The sequence below is a fragment of the Vanderwaltozyma polyspora genome, genomic scaffold (genome assembly GCF_000150035.1).
Source record: "Vanderwaltozyma polyspora DSM 70294 KpolScaffold423 genomic scaffold, whole genome shotgun sequence".
In the NCBI taxonomy this organism is placed as follows: Eukaryota; Fungi; Ascomycota; class Saccharomycetes; order Saccharomycetales; family Saccharomycetaceae; genus Vanderwaltozyma; species Vanderwaltozyma polyspora.
The window spans coordinates 20,810-43,577 of NW_001834600.1; the positions used below are offsets into that span (position 1 = coordinate 20,810).

Consider the following 22,768-nt stretch of genomic DNA (forward strand, 5'->3'; position numbering starts at 1 on the left):
CTGTCAATAATTTCATTGGACAGGGAATGCAGGTAGTTGTGGTTTAATTTTAACTGAATCATAGACAGAAGAATCAATCATTGGTTGTTTTCTTCTTAAGATAATGTTCGAGTTTCTCTTGATATGTTTTGTTTTTCCGTTTCCTAGCTCATATACTATATCCTTTGCAATAGTGGCAGTATCTTCACACATATCTAAAATTTTCTGATAGTTTAAAACATCGATCGGGCAAGATTTAGATCTAATATGCCTTCTTGAATGAAATTCCTTGTCCTTAGCATTGGATGGAATTTTTAGAGAATTTGTCTGTAGCAATTTCTTAACCTTTCTTCCATTTTGTAAATTTGTAGAATCTAGAGGAGCTTTCAATGCATCTTTATCATTATCGAGAACGATTACCTCTACTATTTTTCCTTCTCTATATTCAAAAACGGTATTAAATTTTTCCGGTTTATTGCCATTATTAATTTTCTTGAATTTTCTATTTTTACGCATTGGTGATTCTCTGAATTGTGGGAATTCGGGTTTCTTGGCAACCTCTACTTCTTGTGAGGGTGCGTTTGCTAATATATTATCAATTTTATAAGAACTGACACTACTCTGATATGTATTTTTTGAAAATTGTGAATTGTCAGAAGAATGGCTCCCGGAGAATGAAAATGTCCTTTGTGGTGGAACATTTAATAACTCATCATTCTTGAAATTGATAGTTGTAATATCATTTATATTATTCGAGATATGATTTGAAGCCATTTCCTGTGACATATTATCTGATAGCACTGAAACATTGAAAGAATTAAATGATGATAAAGGTTTAACGCTATTGTCGCCATTATTAGCATTATTAGCGTTATTAGCGTTATTAGCATTGCCATTATTGAACACATTGATATTATCATTAATATAATTCATTGATAATATAGGATCATTGCTATTATTGGTTTTCATCTCTGACTTTATTGGCAATCTAGTAGTTTCATGAGACTTTGATTCCAAATTATTTCTAAGGTCTGATGGAACATTGTGACGAATGGGTGTCAATTCTTGGAATGTATAATTAGTAATGTTATCCAGACTTGAATCGGTATAGCCACTCTTATTGCTAGCATCAATTTCTCTAGAATGATAAATATTTTCAGATAAAATCACTAAGGATTCTTCCGGTTCAGTTGCTATTGATTCTATAGTATAATCATAATTTTGTGATATGTTTGCTTTAGGAATATTAATGTTCTCCTCAGACAAAGAGGAATTTTTATATGGGTTGAACATTCCCATATTTACTTTGTTATTTCTACCGATATCTTTAGCCAAATATTTATTTTCAATATTTAACTGTGAAGATTCATCGTATATTTTCAAAGAGTTATCATCTATAGTTATACTATCATCTATTGGAGGGGAGTTATTTTCCGTTGTTTCATTGGTAATATTCTTTTCTTGTACTTTGGCTGTTTTTAATCTATCAGGAGATCTTTCAGGTATATGGAGTTCAGGAGTAGAATCTTTACTTGCAGGTAATATAGATGTTGAAAATTCTTCACCAGAAATATCGGCGATCATTTCCTCTAATCTATGTATACTTCTGCTTCTCCTATGAGCATGTCCCTTTGAGGCAGTTCCAGGGGTCAATTGGTTTTTTATTAGCATATTCCTTCTTCTTTCTATGGCATTAGATGCTGCAGAGTTATCAATTTTCATAAAATCTTTATCATCATTGACCACCTGTTTTGATGTATTAATATTATTCGTTTGGTGGTTCAATTTATCATTATTAGCTGGAAATTTGAAATCTAAAGCCAATTCCCCTGCATTTTTAACCGCTTGATTGATATCCTTTGAAATATCTGGCGACCTTGCTTCCATTCGTTGGAAAAACTTATAAGTACCATTTTCACTCCAAGGAGTTTTTTCCTTTTCTAAATCAGGAATATAAATTTGTTTTGATGGTGTCGACAGAATCTGTAGAGAATTTCTTTTCATTGACTGTTCTAATAACCTTTCTGGTGCGGATTTAGATGATGAATATTGTTTCATTGGAGAATTATTGTTTTGGGCTGTTGCAACTGGGTTGATATTATTATATGATTTTGTTGGTGTAGAATAAAATGGGGTATCTTGTGTAATTGATTTAGAAATGTTAAAGGGTGATCTCGGAGAAGATGTCTCCAAATTTGGTATCGTAGAAGCAGTTATATTATTTGATCTCAGATCCTTCTGAATTTCCGGAATTATAATTTCGCTCTTCTTATTTTGTGGTGAACTTGATGCAGCTTTTCTTGTCCTTATATTTCTGTTTTGTAATTTTAGATTGACATTACCATCATTATCAAATCCTAAGTTCAAATTTGCTGTCTCTGAATCTTCAAAAGATAAATTATAAGTTACAGGATTGTCGGCTGACGGAATTGAACTGACTATTGATTCTAATTCTGAGTCTATAATAGAGTTGGTAAAAGAATCTGAACTTATTGAACTGTCAGCCTTCTTGAATGGACTATAACCGTTACCATCATATATTAAATTTGGAAGCTTTTTATTCTTGTTTTCTGGGGACAGAAATGGTGGTACAGATATTTTCAACGGTATTGGCAATTTATGTTTATTTAGTGGTGATTCTGGTGTTAGATATAATTCTGGAGGTTGCAATGAAAGACTTCGTTTATGTATGTTTAATGGAGTGACCAAACTTATGAGGCTTGAATCATTTTCATCATTGTTTGATTTTGAATTATTATAATTTTGCTCTTCTTGGAAAGAGTCGATTGTTGAGCTAATAATTTCTTGTAAAGATTTAGTTCTTTGATGTCTATTTTGTGATTGTTTTTTTTGATATTCTTGTTTATTATTTGATAATTTTCTGGTATTATGAAAGTTCCAAACCTCTTCAGGTACATCGATCATTAGTTTTGAGTGCATATCCATGAACTGACTATTTGAAACATCATCTTTTATATCATCTTTTGGGTAAACTATTTTAGTTGGGGAGTCATTTATGTCAGAGTACATTAATTCAATATTGGCAATTTCATCATCATCTTCGTCCTCATCACAACTAGCATTGCCATTGGAAATGGTAGTAGCAATGGGTTCTGGTAACGAGAAACGCACTTGGGACCGATTACTGGAATGATTTGATTTGATTTTCCTTGTAGGTGTAGTAGGTATATCCATTTATATGCTATTGTAATTGTGGTTTATGGCTTATGGTTTGGAACAAAGTATCATTTATTAATTGGATATTTTAGTATCTTAGAGGTTGTCGGCTAAGGCTTTTTGTTTGTGTATATCAATAATTATATATATATGTGTGTGTGTGTAAAAACTGTTGCTAAGTGTGATACAAATTAATATAGCCATCAAGCAAGAGAATGGAGTATACATATCAGAACTAATAGTAAACTAAAACAATTGAATAATAAACTTCAACATAGAGTCAGATAGAAAGAAGTAGTAGGAAATCCAATTGCTCGAATAGCTAAATTGTATAAAATTCCATTATCCATGATATTTTTGCACTTAATAACACAATTGTTTACAATATTCCTAATTGGGATAAACTAGTGAATTAAAGAGAGAATGGGAAGAGACGGGAGGAGGAGCGAAAAACAAAAATCAAACAAATATAAAAAGTGTATCTAAATATATACATATTCAATTTAATCACGTGATGTGTATAAACGTGATTAAAGATCTGTTTTGGTATGAGCGACTCTAATGTAAAAATAAAATATTCTACAATTAATTTCAGTCATGGTAATACCATAAAATTATACATACATGCACGTATACACCATTTTTTGATGTGTATGATTTGTCCCATGAGGAATGGGAAGTAAATAAATGTATAATATGTTGATGGCATAGGGAGAAAGCTGGCAAAAAGGAAATTGAAGTTGAAATAAAGGCGCTTGTGTTTATATGCTCTTGGATGTCAAGCACACAGATCGATATATCTTTGTGGTTGTTTTATCTTTTAGTCTTGTGATCTTAGATCTATCTAATATGTCCAGTTGAAGGGGGGTACAAAACGAAAAATAAATGACACAAAAAAAAAAAGACAAGAGAGAAAGAAAGATCTGTGGAATATAACTGTCACTAAGTAGAGCTCCCCTAAAAAAAAGGTAGTGTATTCGACATTCTTTTCTCTACTGTATGTGATTTTACTTCCCGCCAAACAAAAAATATCAAAAGAAATAATACAATTACAAATAAGGATAAAATGTACTAGCGGCTAAAGACAAGATGTATGTTCAAAAAACATATGTGTAATCTGTAGTAGTGTGGGGGGTCACGGGAGCGAATATTACACGTGACATATTCCGACGAAACAAATATTTCTAAATTAAGCAACAACCCAAATTAAAACTGGAGAACCCATTATTATGCGGTTATGTTTCGTATGATGCGATGACTGACTAGGTTTAGTTTTGAAGTTTTCTTCGAACAGGGAAGAGGAGAACGAACAAGAAAAAAAAAGGGGATGGAAGTGTGCACGACAAACTCCTGTCGTATCATATGATACATGATATTAAGCAATGATAAGAATGTTATTGTAGGGTTACCATTCGTCTAACAACAAGACAGGTAGATAGATGGATAAGATATATATGAGAACATGGGGGCATCAGATATTCCCAGTTCTTCTTATTATAATTATAATTATTACAAAGACAAAATCAAACAGATACCAACATCATAACACTCCACATAACTAGATACGACAGCTTAAATTTTTTTTCGTTTTCCTGTTTTCGTTTCGTTCCATTTCGGTTCGGTTCGGTTCGTTTCAGGCCAATTCGAAATCAAAAATCAAAAATCAAAAATCAAAAATCAGTCGAGACAAAAATTTAATCGATTTCGGGTTCAGCTATTTGCTGACAAACACACGTACCACCGAGAAATTAACATTGGGTGTTGTCAATTTTTGTCAAATTCAAGTCAAGTCAATTCATAGCAGGCCAAGGCCAAGGCCAAGACCAACAGCAACAGCAAACTTCGAAACAGATGAAAATTTATCAAATCATCATGAGATAGTAGTATTAGCATCTATGCTATGCCATGCTATGCCATACCATACCGTAACAAAGAAACAGTTAGAACCAGTTCTTAATATCCATTCAATTTACAATCAAGGACTCTCTGGAACGGAGACTGCACTCGTTATATCAAGATTGCTATCACTTTGAATATTCATCACAACAAGGGACAATACTATACAATATAATACAATTAGTCTCTTTTGTTCTTGCTTTTTATTGTTGGTTTAGAAGAAAAGAATTGTAATCTCTAATTACTTTTTCATCTTATTACTTTTAATATCAAATTTAGAACAGCATTCGTAGTAGTTAAAGTACTGGGAACTGATTATTTATTATCTTTTTAAAAGCAATTTTAGTTAGGAATAAATACAGAAAATTAAAAACGAAATATATTATTGTATTGTTAGAATTGATTTTAATATATTTTAGTTTTAACGTGTCGTAGTCCTATTAGATATTATATGGTTATTGTTATAACACGTTAAATAAAGTGATTTTATATTAAATACTCTTTTGGTTTTGAAATATTCATTAATTGCAAGAGTCTCTCTCTCTAGTGTTAAAGTTGAGTTATTTTAAAAAGATAGCATAGGATAGGAAAAGTTTTGTCTTTTACATTCAATAAAGAAAGAAAGTCATCATAACAGAATATTGTCAAAGGAATTCTATAGATCTAACTGTGAAATATAGTGGGATTTGGTTATTAATTTTATTATTTTATTATTTTTTGGACTGAAAGAAACTTTATTAGATAAGTTGGATTTCAGCTATTAGATAACTATTGAAACAAGGTTCGATTTTTTATCTTCTACTTTTGATTAAACTTGATATTAATAGAAGGGGAAAAAAGGAATTCAGTTATAATAAATTATTTTTTTGTTTTTGTTTTTGTATATATTTTAAATCACGATGAATAACGAGGATTACGGTTACGATTACGATTACCTATTCAAAATTGTTTTGATTGGTGATTCCGGTGTAGGTAAATCTAATTTACTTTCACGTTTCACTACTGATGAATTTCATTTGGAATCAAAATCTACTATTGGTGTAGAATTTGCGACAAGAACAATTGATGTTGATGGTAAAAAAATTAAAGCACAAATCTGGGATACTGCTGGTCAAGAACGTTATAGAGCCATTACCTCTGCTTACTATAGAGGAGCTGTTGGTGCATTGATTGTTTACGACATATCGAAACAATCGTCATATGAAAATTGTAATCATTGGTTAGCTGAATTGAGAGAAAATGCAGATGATAATGTTGCAGTTGGTTTAATCGGTAACAAATCTGATTTAAGCCATTTACGTGCTGTCCCAACAGATGAAGCTAAGAAATTCGCTCAAGAAAATCAATTATTGTTTACTGAAACAAGTGCTTTAAATAGTGAAAATGTTGATCAAGCCTTTAGAGAATTGATTACCTCCATATATCAAATGATTAGTAAACATCAAGTGGATTTAGGTGTAGATAACAATAACAATACTTTGAATGCACCAAAGGGTCCAACGATCAGTCTAACACCTGCTCCAAATGAGAAAAAGAAATCTTCCTCAAATAACTGTTGTTAATTTTCCAACTATAAGATCATGTATACATATGTGTTTTAATTGTATCTTTATTTTGAATTTTACACATGTATAAAATATACGTATGTGTTTTATTGAAATATATATATATATGTATGTATATAAATAAATATTTGTATTTATGCACTCCAAAAATAGATATAAACCGAAATGAATATTTAGATTATACTTTAAAATGAATCATGATTTAACTTTGGTTTTCTTCTCATTAAAATTATTACAACAATATTATTAACTAATTAATTAAAAATATATTAGGGAAATAGAAAAAATATATGGACGGCTCTGATTATAAAGAATTCAGCTATTCATCAAACTCTCCATCATCTTCCTTTGCATCTTCATCATCTTCATCTTCATCTTCATCGAGACTTATTTTACCTTCAGCTGCTAATTCTTCTGCCGCCTTCTTGTAATCAATAATCTTACCACGAGTTCTTCTACCAGTGACGATGATATTTGAAGTGTCAATTTCAGCTAAATCATCTTCTTGTTCATCTTCTAAACTAATCATAGTGTCTAATTTGGCATCATCTACCTCAGATTCGGAATCAGAACCATTTTTACCAGACTTCCCACTTTTAGTCTTTCTAGATTTTTCATCTTTGGTGACCTCTGCATCTAAATCGTCATAATTTCTTCTTCTTCTCTTGACTTTAGATTTCTTGTCAGAGTTATCTTTCTTTGTGTTATCTTCCTCCACTTCTAGTTCACGTTTTTCCTTTAATTCTTCAGCCATTTGTATTGCTTAATTCCTTCTGTTTATGAATGATATATCAATCTATATATATATATATATTTATGTAAATGCAAATATATTTACACTCTAAATATCTCTTTGGTGTGATTGTAGACTACGATTTTAAATAGATATCTCTTTATAAAACTTTAGTTGTTTAGTTTATTTATTTTCAAATTGGTAGCAGCCTTTAAAATTTTAAAAAGCTTTAAATTTGAAGGTTAAAAAAAAATATTGATATTTAACATCTGGAAAACTAATATATGAACAATGGCTATATGGTTTTGAACAGATATAGGTTAGATTAGTGTATATAAGTTAGTTGAAGACCGTATATTCTGTTAGTAGTGAGAGGTTGGTTGTATATACTATATTGGTTGCTTTGGTTTGTTTATTTTGATATATTACAGTAGGATGAAGTATAATAAAGCTAGTGTTCAACATGATAGTAAATTGGGTAACTTAATAAATTATAGGATTAGGGTGATAACAGCGGATGGTAGGGTGTACATAGGTCAGTTAATGGCTTATGATAAACATATGAATGTGGTATTAGGAGATTGTGTCGAAGAAAGAATTCCAAAGACTCAATTACAAAAATTAAAAGAGTCTACTAATAATGTATCAGCATCGGACATTAAAGTGGAGAAAAGAGTATTAGGGTTGACTATATTAAGAGGTGAGCATATACTTTCTACTGTTGTAGAGGATAAACCCCTATTGAGCAAGAGGGAAAGAATTTCAAATGAAAAGAAACAGGAGAAACAACTTCAAAAACAGAAAAGGAAAAGAAGTAATAAGAACAATGGCAAAGTACAGAAACAGACGACTAGTACATCTGGAACAAGCTCGATGCCAAGTGCTACTAGTAGTACTGACAATCGTGGAGCTTCATTACAAACTAGAAAGTTTCAACCTCCTCCAGGTTTTAAAAAAAGATAGATTTGACCCTATACTCAATCATATGTATAGATGCATTTAAATTAAATATAATTAATTCAATGGTAAGCATAAATATCATTTAGATAACCATTAGTTGTCCTCTTGTCATCAATATCAAATCTTTCATCGCATAGTTTTGATACTTAATGTATTGTATTAAATGCTGAAAGATATTATTATAACCTTCAAATAATCCAAGAAGTTGATTTGAATTATTAGTAGTAAATATTTTGAGTTGGGCATAGATTACTTTTGTATAAATTAAGTAATTGTCAAAAGACATGAATATATAGAGTTAACATGAAAATTACGTCATTTTGTTCCAACAGTGTTGAAATTAAATTAAATGGAATTGGTAATGGTAATAAAAATGGCAATAGATATGGCAATACAGATTCAAGATTAATAATAAAACCAAAAGTAATATCATATCTCAAGAATTCTTTTGAATATATTTCAATAATACACAATGTATTAAATAATTAATCCGAGATTTAAGATCTGACAGAGCTAAAATAATAATGAACATTTCATATCCCGCAATATATGAAGAAATGGGAATTAGAAGAAAACGAGATATTTTTTGTAGACAGAACCAGGAAAATTGGGGAACTACATGTAAGCTTAACTTAAATTGTGGGTAACATTAGTACTAATTAAACTAAATTTAAAATCATCTTCGTATCTTACCCACACTTTTTCACTTAAATTTCATAGGTGTACTCTCTAATTAAAGAATTAAAATAAACCCTCAATAAACATTCTGAGAGTAACCTATAAGATGTAAGAGAAACAATGGAGCAAGTTAACGAGATATCTTATTATTAAGAAATAGAGACACCCTGTTTAAGTGTTTCAAGAAGATAAATTTGTTTAACGAAGAACCATAATGAATTGGATTGGATTGGATTGGATTGGATTGGATTGAATTAAAATGGATTAAAATGGATTAAAATGGATTGGTTGTCTATATTTAAAATCAAAACGGATTACCAAGTTTGACGAATAATAAATAAGAGGACAATAATTATTCCGAGCATCAAATATTGCTGGAACTTTAGAGATCTTAAGAGATTCCATGGATTCCTACTATACGTATGCACTTTAACACAAAATAGTATGGGATACCTTACCATAATTTAAAATCTTACAATGATATATATTTTCTAAATCCAAATATAATTAACTTTATAGTAACATTGGATCAAGATAACTAGATGAACCAAATATAATTCAACATTTTTTGATTGTAGACACCGGAAAATCGATTAAAGATCGAAGCTAATTTTAAAAAACCGCCCCATCGATAGAGATACAAGTGATGGTTGACAAGAAGATAATGCTCAGAATTGCTATAATACCACCAATTGAATCCATAAACAATATACAACGTAGTAAATTCAATATTTATCTTACAATATAGATCGAAGCAATCGACACTAAATTTTCCTTGCACTGCTTGCACTGATTGAAATTAGGTCATAGTTGTTAACCTAATGTCACCAGCCCCATTAAAGAGTAATAAGATTAATTTCTTGATCATCATTAGTGGAGCCGGGAAACAAAAAAAGTCGAATCAGACATTTGAAAAGTGGGCATTTTCTCCAGTACCAAGGTATTTGTGATTACACAGAGGAATTGATGCAACAATTATTATGTCGGAACTTAAAATTCCAATAAAATGAGATACAGTCAGTATTAAATAGGAGAAGTAGGCTTGAGAGGTCTCATTTATTGATTAATAAAGTAATAGTAAATTCATCAGTTAGATGGATAGATTGTGGATTGATCAATTTCAATTTAAGAAAGTGAAACTGGAGGGGGGGCGGGGGGCATCCAACATATTACTATTCAATTGGATGCCATCTACTTCTGCGTTACTACCAACTCAATTCAAGTCAATACAAATCTTCTAAGATGTAAAGGAGATACCCCAAGAAAAAGTCTTAGAGGCATTATGACATTATGTGAATCGGGTTATTCTAAGATATTTCTAATTGTTTATTCATGCATAAATAGTAAGAAACGTAATGAAGTCCCATGGAGCAAAGAAGATCTGAATTAAATTTTTTGGAAAAACCCACAGTAACAGATATCCAAGGCACATTTTTTCATAATAAAAGTTGCCGTTCTGATAATATAAAGTAATTATGTTTGAACTTTTTAGCTTCAATTCATTCCTACTATTTACAAGAATCGGAAAATATATTTATGCATGGATTTAAAAATTAATCCCAAGAGAATATTAGTGATATTAATGGGTGATTCTCCTCTATTACATCTACATTGATGGGGGTGAGAGTGGGAGTGGGAGGTGGGAGGTGAGAGGTGGGATAGTAGCAGACGTGGATGGAGGGGAAAGCAATGCCAACACCACGTAATATAGATCTTGAAAGTAACAACTTGACACCGTCGTTAACTTGACACAGTAATTTACATTGTAGCATAGCTACAATTTTTTAAATTGGTAGGTATTGTTAGTGGTCAAAGAAAAAAGAGTATTCTTGCTACAACAACAGATTCCAGTTTCTTCAGGATCTCCTAGTTCTCATGACGAAAGAACAGATGCACGCAGTTCTATCAATGGAAAAACTAAAAAGAAATTAACCCAAGAGTTTTTCCGTCTGAAAAATTATTTGGCCCCGTTTTATGGCCGTTATTCCTCGTTTCTCCCTATGTTTCATGAGTCCCAGCGTTGAAGTTTCTTTTTATTACATTGTAGTTTTTGGGGTGAACATGAGTTATTCCACTGATAAGAGAGAAATGGACGTGCTCGGAATAATATTAAATATTAAGGCAGTGCTTTCGGATAAATTTTGATACAGTTTTTTTGCTCATTGTACTTTCCCCTTCCCTTCCTAGTTTGTTGAAATCAAAACTCTTTCCTTTTAGCATAATGCTACGTTGATTTCTTCTTCTTTTGCGTTGCTTTTTGCTCTCTTATAATCCAAAACATACAATATCTTTTTTGACAAGTTGATAAAACGAAAATGTAGACAATTTTAGTATCGTATTTCGTCAAAGCAATCAATCAATAGTAGCATTAATGATTGCAAACAAGAAAAGCCGGAAAGCATTCCTTTGGAGTCTTCCGTGAGGGTTCAACTGTCTCGGAGGAGAGTAGCTTCGAATTATTTTTCCTTTTAGGTTTTTCCCATTTTTTTTGGACTCGTACATTAAGTTCTTTCTAAGTTAAATTAATTTTTTATCTAACTTACTGCTCATAAATCAAAATCCACAATAGGAATATGGAATAGATTTTTAACGGATAAACTTTTTCATTAGTCTTATTCCTAGCAAATTGTTGTTTTACTCTTCTCTTACGTTTGTTTTCAATTTTCCTTTTTATGAAATTTCCGTGAGTGATTTCTCTATAGTGGAACAAACAAAAGAAACTAAACAACAAGAAAAGATTTAGGATCAGGCTTGTATGACAATAGTAAATTATTCTATCGTCATGGTACGTGATTCGTCTCTGCATTTGTTTCCTTCCAACAATTTCTTTACAAGGATGAAATAGAGGATAGTACATAAAGAAATCCCTTCTCTAGGGATTTCTCTTGAAGACCTGTTGCAAAACTTCAGTTCTTAACCAATGTCAATGGATACTTTTACGTAGTTCAAGGATAATGTTAGAGTTTCATCCATATATTTGTGTTATTCTCTTTTCCCTTTTTAATTGGGTTTGCTGCAAGAGTCCTCTATTCCAAGTCGTTTTCTTTTTTCCTTTTCTTCTTGCTGTAATAGTTTTTCCGAGGTGTGGGTTATTGGATAAATTATTGGGAAATTCAATGAGAAACAATTATGTGTGTGCGTAGAGTTCTCATGAGTTTATGCGACGATGTGTTTTGCGGGATATGTAGTTTTTCCGCTCTACTACATTATACTCCATTATTAATAGGAATTATTGTTTGGAAACCCACTAAAAGGAAAAAAAATATTATTGCCTTAATCACTTAGCATAACTGACGTTCAGACATGGCTTACAATAATCCATTTGATGAGTCTATTCATTGTTAAAATTGACATTTGCAATATGTCCATATGTTCATATAATCATATATATATAAAGAGGAACAGAGAATATAATCTCCCAAAAATGCTCCTCAGATCAGTAAATAATTGTATTTTATGGATTAATTTACTGCTAACCTACTTGTAATTATATAAAATATAAAGTAAGATATCTAAACATATTAAGAACCAAGACTTATATATATCTGAGAAGTAGCTGTTCTTGGGTTATTTCTTTTTTATCATAGTAAAGTTAATTTTATTCAAATTCAAAAATAAACGGTAATGGCAAGAGTCATGGTATCAACAAATTCAATTCAACAAGAAGGTACCCGATCGGTAAATTCTATTGATAATAGACCATATATCTGTGAAATATGTACTAAAGGTTTTAGGAGATTAGAGCATAAAAAAAGACATATCAGAACTCATACTGGTGAGAAACCACATGTTTGTACTTTCCAAGGCTGTCCAAAAAGTTTCAGTAGAAGCGATGAATTGAAAAGACACATGAATATCCATTCTACTGGGGAATTGTCAAGAAGAACTAGAAAGAAGAAGAAGACAAAGGGAAAAGTTGCAAAAGAAATTAAAAAATCTACCTCCTACACTTCTATTTCATCTGCTAATGATTCAGTTAATTTTTCGTTACCAAAAATTTCAATTGATACTTCAAATGTAACTGCCCCAAGTTCTGTATCATCTCCAAATCTATTACCATTTATGCCAACCAACAATGAAAGAAAACCTAATCTGTTGATCAGAAACAATTCTAATGTTTCATTGATAAATTCTATTTCTCCATCTTCATTCTCCCATACTATGCAACCTTTATCCAATAAATCTATACCATCTGGAAGCTCTTTAAGCCTCTCAGAAATGTATGGCTCAAGACCAATATCCCCTTCATTGAGTAGTTATAGACCATTCCAATTACCACAAAGCAAAGAATTATACAATTCTCAACAAAAGCTTTCAGCCAATACAAGTTCAATGGCGGCAGCCAAAGTATTACTACAATGTCACGGTATGGCAAAATCTCAAAATCAAGATGAAGTTTCAGGTCGTTCATTGGTAGATCTTCAATCTTATAACCACAATTTATCATCATCAGAAAGTACAACATCTTTACCATTTGCTTTCAAGGAAAGTGAACTAAGTAGATTACGTTCTACTTCAAATCCAATTCCATCGATGTTAAATACCAGTGAATCAAGAATTACCAGTTCATCTACAAACTATTCATTTTTTGGAGGAATTCCTCAAAGAAAATTATCACCACTATGCAAGAAAGCAACTAGAGGTATGGGTAAAGCTGGATTTCATTTGGCTACTGATGATGAAGATGATGGTAGTGAAACAGATACAAGTGAAAGCTTGGTTAAATTACCACAAAATATTGTTCAGTTACCTCCAATCGGCAGTTTATTAAAAGAAATTGACGAATTTCAAAACCAACAATAGAATATAGATTCAAGAATATCATATTCCTAAAATTCACTCACAGCATTTTATAATTTTATGACATAACGAACAATTAGCATTCTAGGAACCTACATTTGTATGATTATGACGGCCGTACATATTATTTATTGGATAGACTTTTATCTACTGCCTTTATAGACATCATATATCATATTTAGATCATGTATAGATAAAATATTTTTAATGACATCTTAATTAGATTCTTATTTTTACTTAAAAATAATATATTATTCGTTAATTACTAATATAGATAAAAAATTATGTTACATATTAACAGTAGGAGAAATATGATCTCAGTATGAAAGTTGTATATACTATATTTCAATGAGAGACATTTCATTTATCAATACTAACTAATCTCCTCAAATCGGCTAGTATGCATTACCTACATCATAATTTAAAACCCAGTTTGTTGGTAACCCATACCATTAGTCAACATAAGTGGTTCACCTGGGGCATTTTTGTTATCAGATACATTGGCTCTGTCACCTAATTGTTTAGATAACTTTTCAATTGCTTCTGTTTGTTCTTTCTTTACAGAAATTTCATAGGGTTTGGTATAGTTTTCTAAAGAATTCAACCAAGACATTTCCAAAACGAAGTCATACTTGAACAAATTATAGGCAGTGTATAATAATGCTACAACAGCTTCCTTGTTGTCTGTCTCGATGAAATAGGTAAATAGATCTTCAACAACCTTTGAATCCTGAGAAATAGCAGCAGTATCAATGGCATCTTTCCATAACTTCTCTTCTTTTAGGATAGATAAACTCTTTGCCCACTTTCTGTTTCTACGGTAAAGTAAAGCAGCAATTTTTTTGAAGAAAATTAATTCATGTTTTTCCAAACGTTCAGCTAGAGCAATTTGATCGAATTTATCATATGAGTCAACAGCGTCTTTTAAAGCCTTGTGATCTTCTTCTTCAATCATTAAGTCATGATATGCTTGGTTAACAACAGAGTTGTTCTTTGGTAAAACATTAATCAAGAATGGCTTAATCAAAGGCAAGTTATCAGACTTTGCAAATATTTGAACTGTTCTTGGAATATCTAATCTTGGAGTCAAAACTGACAATAAATCGATTAATAATGCTGGGTGCTTTTTAACATAGAAGTTAATAGCATTATAGTAGATTTCAAGATTGGCAACTTTAACAATAATTTCCTTGAAGTATTCGTGATCGAAAGATTTGGTACATTTTTCGATCATGGTTAGTGTGGCATTGTCCCATTCGTCATAATGGGCATATAAGAAAACTACTTCTTGCCATAGATGTGCTTCTTCGACAGCTCTGATTACCTTTGGAATATTAATTCTTGACCAGAACAACTTCAAGTGATCAAAAGTTTTTGAAGGTTCATATTTCGAATACAAAATTGATAGCTCTGTAAACATACCCATATGAGCCCTTTCTAAACCTAAACCAGCTTCAAACAAGGAAATCAACTCTTCAAAGTAACCATTAGATTCATATTTTTCAACTAGTTCGTTTAATTCTTCAGCATGAACAATCAAATTTAAACCACAAATTTGAGCTAGTCTGAATTCCTTTTTATCAACACATGCCTCGTTAACAAGCTTCCAAACCTTGATATTAGAAGCTTTTCTAGCTGTATCGACAGCACTTTGATAGTCACCGATATGGACCAAAGTAAAGGCTAACTTAGAGTAATTAGAAACGCTTGAGAAGCATAATTTTGCAGCCTTGTAGTTTTTCATATCCAATAACTTATCACCAACTGCATCCAAATTAGCAGCATTAGAGTTGGCAACCAAGTTTTCGATTTCATGGACCTTGTCCAAGGAAGCGTAAGCCAAAACTAAAGAACCATCGATCTTTGATTCTTTCAAAGTTTTTCTAGCCATTAATAAGTATGGAATCAATTGCTCATAATTACCAGCTTCGACTGCAACATCAATCACACTTTCATAATTAGATGGATCTTCTGCTTTTATGTAAGATGTGATAGCGTCAGGAATACGTAAACCGTCAAGTTGAGCAGCACCTAATTGGGACCACAATTCTTTTGTATCAATCTTTTCAACGTAAGAGTATGCTCTATCTAAAGACATTACATTCTCGACTAAAACATTTAGGGCTTTGTTGTACAACTCGTGTTTGTCGAATATTTCAAAAGCTTCTTCCTTCAAATCGTGTTCGATACACAAGGAGGCAATTTCATCAGCATCATAATTTTTCAACTTTTCGATGTATCTTCTTACCTTATTTGGTTCATATTTAATTGCAGATAACAATAATAGGCCTTGGAGAGCTACGTTATCACTAAATGGAGAGTCTTCTAAAACTATTTTTTCCAATAATTGGATTAACTCTAATTTTAAGCCGTTAGTCATAAAAGCTTGTACAGTAATTGAAACTGGTTCTGGGTCAGTCAATTCAGGGATACCAACAGAATTAACAGCATCGATTAATTGTTGTCTATGAACATTATCTTCACCTAAAACCTTATTCCATAATGAAGGATCAGAACGTTTTAACAAATATCTAGCTTGGTACTTGTACATGCTGTTTTCATTGGTAATTCTGATTAAATCGTCATCATTGGAGCCTTTATCGTAGGCAATGTAAGCCAAGTATGGGTCTCTCTTTTCACAATAATGACCAACATCAATAGTGTCATATTGATCATTTTCCTTCAAGAACTTTTCTGGGGCATTGTTAGAATCGATATAGATTTTGGCCAATGCATTGTAGACAGATTGTTCCTGGTTACCTTGAGCTAAGCTTTGTTCCAAATAAGGTAATAACAACTTTAATCTATTTCTCTTTTCGACTTCAGTGGTTAATTCATTGATTGGAACTTGGCCGAATACTGATTGAAGCAAACCCTTAATAAAGTTTTCATCACAATCTAAGTCGATTAAAGAACCAACGACTTCTGGAGTTTTGGATGGGTTGACTTGTTGAACATAAGATTCAATAAACTTTAAGTTTTGTGAATTGTACAAGTAAATAACCAATTCATTAATAAAGCCAAAACGATCGCAAACAATTACCAATGGCATTTGATCCTCTAAGTTGGCATCCTTCAAGTAATTCTTTACTCTTTCTGGGTCGTAAGTATTATTATCTCTAACAACTCTTTCAATTTCGGTATATTGTTTCATCTTAGCAGCAGCTTCGATGTATTTATAAACCAAATCTTTGTCATCGGTTAGATTGACCAATGAAGCTAAGTAGTAGTACAAACCCTCAGTAGCGTTGTATTCTTCAAATAACTTGATCAACACTGGAGAACCGATTAGATCAGAATATTTAGTAGCTACTTGGACAACAATCTGAATATTTTGCTGCATGTTGTTGTCCATTAAAGCCTTCAAACAAGCCAATGATTGTTCAACATTTAATTTACCAAAGTATGCGACTAACCATTCTACAGGTAAGGCATTTGTATGAACAATACATCTCTTTATATCTTTTATATCAACATAATTTTCTAAAGCTCTCTGGAACAGACCAGCTTTTTCAGATAAGGAAGCGATGGTTGGCTTATCATAGTGAGAAAAGATGTTATTACCTAGAATAGCATCAGCAACTTGTGGTGCATGCAATAAATTAACTTCAAGAACACGAGTTTGTAAATGACCTTGATCTGGTGTATCACTTTTCAAAGCATCTAATAACAAAGCAGTACCTTGTTGAATGTGGTTTTGAGAGAAAAATAAGTCAGCAATCTTTTCAATATCTAGTTGTGGGGCAACAGCTGGGTTTTGTAAAATAGAAGTTGTAAATTCCGAAGCTCTATCAGGAGAAGTTCTGATTAAAGTAGAAATCAAAACTAAGAAATTTGGTTGGTAACCTGCTTTTTCACAATATGGTAAAATTTTATCAAATTGTTGCAATTCAGCTAAAGAAGCAACAACTTTTGGATGAGAGTTTGCTCTTAAGTAACAAGCTAAAGCTAAAGTGGTATCAAATGGTTTAACGATATCACCTAATTCTTCTGAGCATTCTAACTTATCTTCTTTTAACCATTTTTCAAATAATTGTTTTCTATCTTGTTGTAATACAGGCTTTGCCAATTCAATAGTTTCTTCTCTGTTCAATTTACCATTATCTAATAAAGTAGAGAAATATAATAATAATGGAGAAATAGAACCTGGAGTGGCTTGAACATTTTTCAATCTGTTAATGGTATTTTGATTTCTTAATTGTTGAGAAGAAGCTGCAACTTTAGCAGCATTTTGGTAATCACCTTGGGATAATAATGTATCGAATTGCTTTTGGAATAAATCATCGGCACCTGGCAAACCACCTCTACGAGCCATAGAGATAGCCAAGGTGACGTTTGATAATTTATTAATTACGTATTGAACAATTTGGGAAGTAGAGATTTCTACAGCCAAGACTTGACCCTTCTTATTGATACATGCAATACCATTTTTATTATCATAAGCAGTAGCTGTGAATACAGATTCTGCTGTAATTCTGTTAACAAATAAATTAGTACCAGTTTCTAATTCGTATAAATGAATGAACCCGTATTTAGTTAAGATATAAACAACACCATACTTTTCAGAAACTTGAACAGCAATTGGGAAATCGTTGGTAGCATCTGGTGGGAAGAAAATTTCCATTGTCTTTTTCTGGTATTGGGTTGGTAAAGAAGCATCATGATCGATTTCAATGATACGTAATTCACCTGAACCAGTGGTGACATTTCTGTTACCAGTGACGAAAACTTGTACAGGGGAGGAACCGTTACCTTCTAAAACAATTCCCGAAAAGATTGCTACGTGACCATCAATAGCTTGAGAAATATTACGCTGCTTAGAATACAATTGGATTTTACCTGCGATACGGCCATTTTCTTGTAAAATACCTACAACAGCAAACCAATCTAAGTTTTTATTTGCTACAAAATTAATAATTTGAGTATTATTTAAATTTTGATGTCTTGTAGTTAATAAAGTTGGTTTTCCACTAACATTGCCATCAAAGACGTTGGAGATAAGGATTGATCTTGCAGTAACAAAACCTAAAGTTTCTTCATTTAACCACTTCCAAAACAAAACAGGTTCATCCAATGTAAAAGATTTCAATTTAGACTTTGTTTCTAAATTGAAAATCTGTACAATAGTACCATTGGCTCTGACAGAGATGACCATTTGTGATGGATGCATAATTGCAGAATCACCACCCATATTTTTTTTGGTAACATCATTCCCATTTGCTAGATCAACAATTGCAACAGAATTAGCACCATCAATTGTCTCTCTTACTGTAACGAAACGATCACTTTCAAAGGTGGTCGACCTAAAGTCAAGGGATTGAGGAGAGATCCCTAGACTGGTTAAATCAACCAATTCGGTAAATTCGATAGGCAAGTCACTCATACTTAATTATATATGGATATATATAAGTACAACTCTTCTATCAACTGTCAGATTTTTGATCAATTGAATTAAAAAGCTTCAATTAAACCCAAAAACCAATTTATTTAATTAAGTTCCCAATATATTATACTACTTATCTTCAAACTGTTGTATAATTGATTAAATTAACAATATTAAATTTAGAAAATTTCACTATTTTGTTATTTCGAAAATGAACTAGTGCCCCTTTTCGAAAAGTTTAATTGAATTGATCGAATATTCGGTGTGGTGTTATGGTGTTTCCATTTTTCATGGTTGAAGCTGTTACGTGTCGGGTAATATGGTCAGTGTTTGACATATACACCGGGTAAGTATGAGTATGTTTTCTTTTATAAGTCTCAGTCGCTTATGTGATAATAGTGGGTAACGCTTCATGTCAGAAACCGTATTATAGTTAATACTGAACTTTACAAGTATTTTCATTGACTATTTGAGTGATATTATTATTTTAAAGCTTATTGCTTAATAGTTAGAGGTCTTTAAACCTTGGGGATGGTCAACAAAAAAATTAGAGATCAAAAAGCATAGTTGTAGTGAAACCTCCTGTTTTTCTTTTAAACCACGTGATTGAAATTGGTAAGAGGAAAAATATATATTTTATAAAAAGAAATTGCCATCTCCTAGAATCGAACCAGGGTTTCATCGGCCACAACGATGTGTACTAACCACTATACTAAGATGGCATGTTTTTCTTGTGTTCTTTTGCTTTTTATTGCCTGAAGTAGTAAGTTGATTTAAAAGCAAGAAAGTGATAATCTGTCAGCCTGAAATGGTCTACAATATCCGTATCTTCCATTCGCACGTAATTATTCTATTCAACAATAGTAATTGCGTAATAGAAGATGGATCTATTATTATAGAACGTCACAGAGAGTATAAATCGAAAATCACCATAGTTAAACAAATTATTGTAGAGAATCAGAGGGTTGTGGATTCTTTACAGAATCATTAATAGTAGTTGATTGTTTAGTTGTTTGCAAGGACATTTTTAATTAGATGATATTGATCCGGTGTATTAAAGTATATAATATACACATGGGAATATAGTACATATGATAAGTATCAAGTAAGATCTCATCATTTCTTATATACAGTGTTGGAAAAGTTTTCAGCGTCAGGAATAACACTTTCGTGTAAAGTAACATTTCTTTATCCTATATGAATAATGTCGTAATACGTTTATATCACGTGTTACCTCATAATTCTGACACACCTCCGTAAAGACATGTTTTTACGATCTTCTTAACTGATCATCAACATCTTCTTCTTGTCCTTGGATTCGGATTCTCCTAATTCAGATATACGAAGAATGTCTCCTGGGTGCAATTTATTTTCCAAACATTCAACCAATTTCTTGAATTGAATAGTAGTTACTGGTTTTGTCAATATGTCAGCAACATTAAATATTCCAGTTATCTTTCCTATAGCAATTATATTCTCTCGGACTTGTTCCGTAAGTTTTGCTACCTTTAAATCTAGAAATTTATCTCGTTTCTTGGATCTATATTTCTTGTTTAAAAACTGTATGCCAGGTTTTGAGTCAGTAAATATATTAATTTTTATATTATTTGAAATGTTTATTGTTTCTAAAACCTTTTTCAATAATTTTCCTTCCTTGTACCCTTCATAGATGGCATCGAGTTCAGCTTCAGTGGAAGATTCCCTAATTGAAGTTGTCGCTCTTGATATAACTTTATATAAATTTCTGCCATACCATACCATGACACCAATTCTAGATTTATGATCCCATTCTGTACCTAATGATGCATCTGTGATTATTTCTATAATTGGTTTGCTTCCATTTTCTCTTAGATAAATTAATTTTTGATTTTTTGTAGTGAATAGATATTTTAATATTTTATGAGCTATTTTTATTGATTGCTCATTTGGTGAGTTAACTATTCTCGCCAATTTGTTTGCTGCAAATGCAATATCGTAACGACATCTCGTCAGTATATAGTTTATTATTCCTGACATTATTTGGAGTTTTTTGGTCATTTCCTTTTTCCTTGATTCTGATAGAATTGGGATTAGGTCATCTTTGTAATTATAGCTTGACCAATGAGGGGAGTTGTCATATTTTATATATTTTAATTCATCAATCCAATCATTTTCTATACCTGTTAAGTATGTTTCCAATGATAAGGATATTTCCCCCTTTGTTATGTTATAGTCTAAGTCCATTCCTAAAATATCAGTTTTTAGAATGCCTTTATCCATTGTTCCGACTATTTTTAATTCAAAGGTTTCTTTTAGTTTATTAATAAACCTTTTTAGTATTATATTGTCTTTAGCAGCTATAATACAGTCATCAACATAAACGGCTATAATTATTAATTTTTCTTTGTCCATGAATAAACCTGGGGTATATTCGGTATCGAAGAGTGAGCAATCATTTAAGTATTTTCTTAAATGATCATTCCATTCTTTGGGACTTTGTTTAAGACCGTATAAGGCCTTATTCAGTTGAACCACTTTGTTTGGTTCGTATGGATGTGGTATATAGATCACCTCCTGTAAATCAGCATATAAAAATGCATGATTTATATCTAACGTTTGTACCACCATCCTATTATTGTTAGCAATCATTAACAATAATTTCAAAGTATCCATTTGTAACAGATCAGTGTTAATGACCCCGTACGTGGATGGAGTTTGACGGTCACCACGACAAACTATACGGGCTTTATGAGTGCCATCCCGTTTAACAGTAAAAATAGTTTGAACTGGAATGATTTTTTCTTTACTAACCTGATTTCGAGGAATACCTGCTTGTAAATCAAATACCATCATACGTTTTAAATAGTTTTTCTAGTTTACGAGCTGTAAATCTATCTTTAGAAAATGGATACTTGATTTATATTCCGAGTCATAGAATGATCAACTATTTAGATATTTTCTTAAGTAATCATTCCATTCTTTCGGACTTTGCTTTAACCATATAAAGCTTTATTTATTTGAACCACCTTCGGTTCATACGGATGTGGTATATATATTCACCTCCTGTAGATCAGCATATGGTAATGCATGATCTATATGTAAGTTTTTTACCACTATCCAGTTTGTTGGTGAATGTTAGTCTACACGCGTCTCGAAATCAGATACTTTCTCATTCCCGAGTTTTTTCATCAGAGCCTTCACTTGAAGGTAATGATACATATTTGAAGTCCGTCTCAGAAACGTCTGGAACAATAGTTCTTCAATCAAAGGTCGTCTCAAAAATTGATGGGAATTATAATTCAATTGAGGTTCTTCCTCAAATGTCTGGCAAAAACTGAGCATATTGAATCTTCTCCTTTATGGCATTGAAACCTCATTCAAGTTCCCCTCCGAAATCAATGAGTCTTATCTATTAATCTTCCCAAATTGGCAAAACGGAGAATGGGGTCCCCCTTACCCCCCAAAAAAAAAGGAAACAGTTGGGGAAAACAAAAGGAAGAATATGGCAAGGGCTCTGCCCAAAATCAAATCCCAGAGTTCTTATATATACCTTAAGGCCCGCGAAAAAACCCCCTTACCCAAAAAGAGGGATTCCTCTTATGTATAAAGAACTCCTCT

At 31.9% G+C, this 22,768-nt stretch overlaps 7 protein-coding genes and 1 non-coding gene across 8 annotated transcripts; 3 read left to right on the forward strand and 5 right to left on the reverse strand.

Moving 5' to 3' along the window:
* Positions 1-12: 12 nt before the first annotated feature.
* Positions 13-3,174, reverse strand: FIR1 (Fir1p; the record flags this gene model as incomplete). Its single annotated transcript, XM_001643029.1, has 1 exon — positions 13-3,174. One exon carries the CDS (start codon positions 3,172-3,174, stop codon positions 13-15), a length of 3,162 nt encoding a protein of 1,053 aa, XP_001643079.1.
* Positions 3,175-5,951: 2,777 nt separating this feature from the next.
* On the forward strand, positions 5,952-6,614 carry Kpol_423p12 (Rab family GTPase; the record flags this gene model as incomplete). The annotated part of the gene is made up of 1 exon (XM_001643030.1): positions 5,952-6,614. One exon carries the CDS (start codon positions 5,952-5,954, stop codon positions 6,612-6,614), a length of 663 nt encoding a protein of 220 aa, XP_001643080.1.
* Positions 6,615-6,936: 322 nt separating this feature from the next.
* Positions 6,937-7,371, reverse strand: CHZ1 (Chz1p; the record flags this gene model as incomplete). Its single annotated transcript, XM_001643031.1, has 1 exon — positions 6,937-7,371. One exon carries the CDS (start codon positions 7,369-7,371, stop codon positions 6,937-6,939), a length of 435 nt encoding a protein of 144 aa, XP_001643081.1.
* Positions 7,372-7,785: 414 nt separating this feature from the next.
* On the forward strand, positions 7,786-8,313 carry SMB1 (mRNA splicing protein SMB1; the record flags this gene model as incomplete). Its single annotated transcript, XM_001643032.1, has 1 exon — positions 7,786-8,313. The coding sequence occupies one exon, from the start codon at positions 7,786-7,788 to the stop codon at positions 8,311-8,313; it is 528 nt and encodes a 175-aa protein (XP_001643082.1).
* A 4,299-nt stretch (positions 8,314-12,612) lies between these two features.
* On the forward strand, positions 12,613-13,791 carry MIG3 (Mig3p; the record flags this gene model as incomplete). Its single annotated transcript, XM_001643033.1, has 1 exon — positions 12,613-13,791. One exon carries the CDS (start codon positions 12,613-12,615, stop codon positions 13,789-13,791), a length of 1,179 nt encoding a protein of 392 aa, XP_001643083.1.
* Positions 13,792-14,209: 418 nt separating this feature from the next.
* Positions 14,210-19,171, reverse strand: CHC1 (clathrin heavy chain; the record flags this gene model as incomplete). The annotated part of the gene is made up of 1 exon (XM_001643034.1): positions 14,210-19,171. One exon carries the CDS (start codon positions 19,169-19,171, stop codon positions 14,210-14,212), a length of 4,962 nt encoding a protein of 1,653 aa, XP_001643084.1.
* Positions 19,172-19,821: 650 nt separating this feature from the next.
* Kpol_423trna1 lies at positions 19,822-19,893 on the reverse strand. The gene has a single exon. It is a non-coding gene; the product is annotated as a tRNA-His (tRNA).
* A 559-nt stretch (positions 19,894-20,452) lies between these two features.
* Kpol_423p17 (Tkp4 protein) lies at positions 20,453-22,003 on the reverse strand (the record flags this gene model as incomplete). Its single annotated transcript, XM_001643035.1, has 1 exon — positions 20,453-22,003. One exon carries the CDS (start codon positions 22,001-22,003, stop codon positions 20,453-20,455), a length of 1,551 nt encoding a protein of 516 aa, XP_001643085.1.
* Positions 22,004-22,768: the final 765 nt, after the last annotated feature.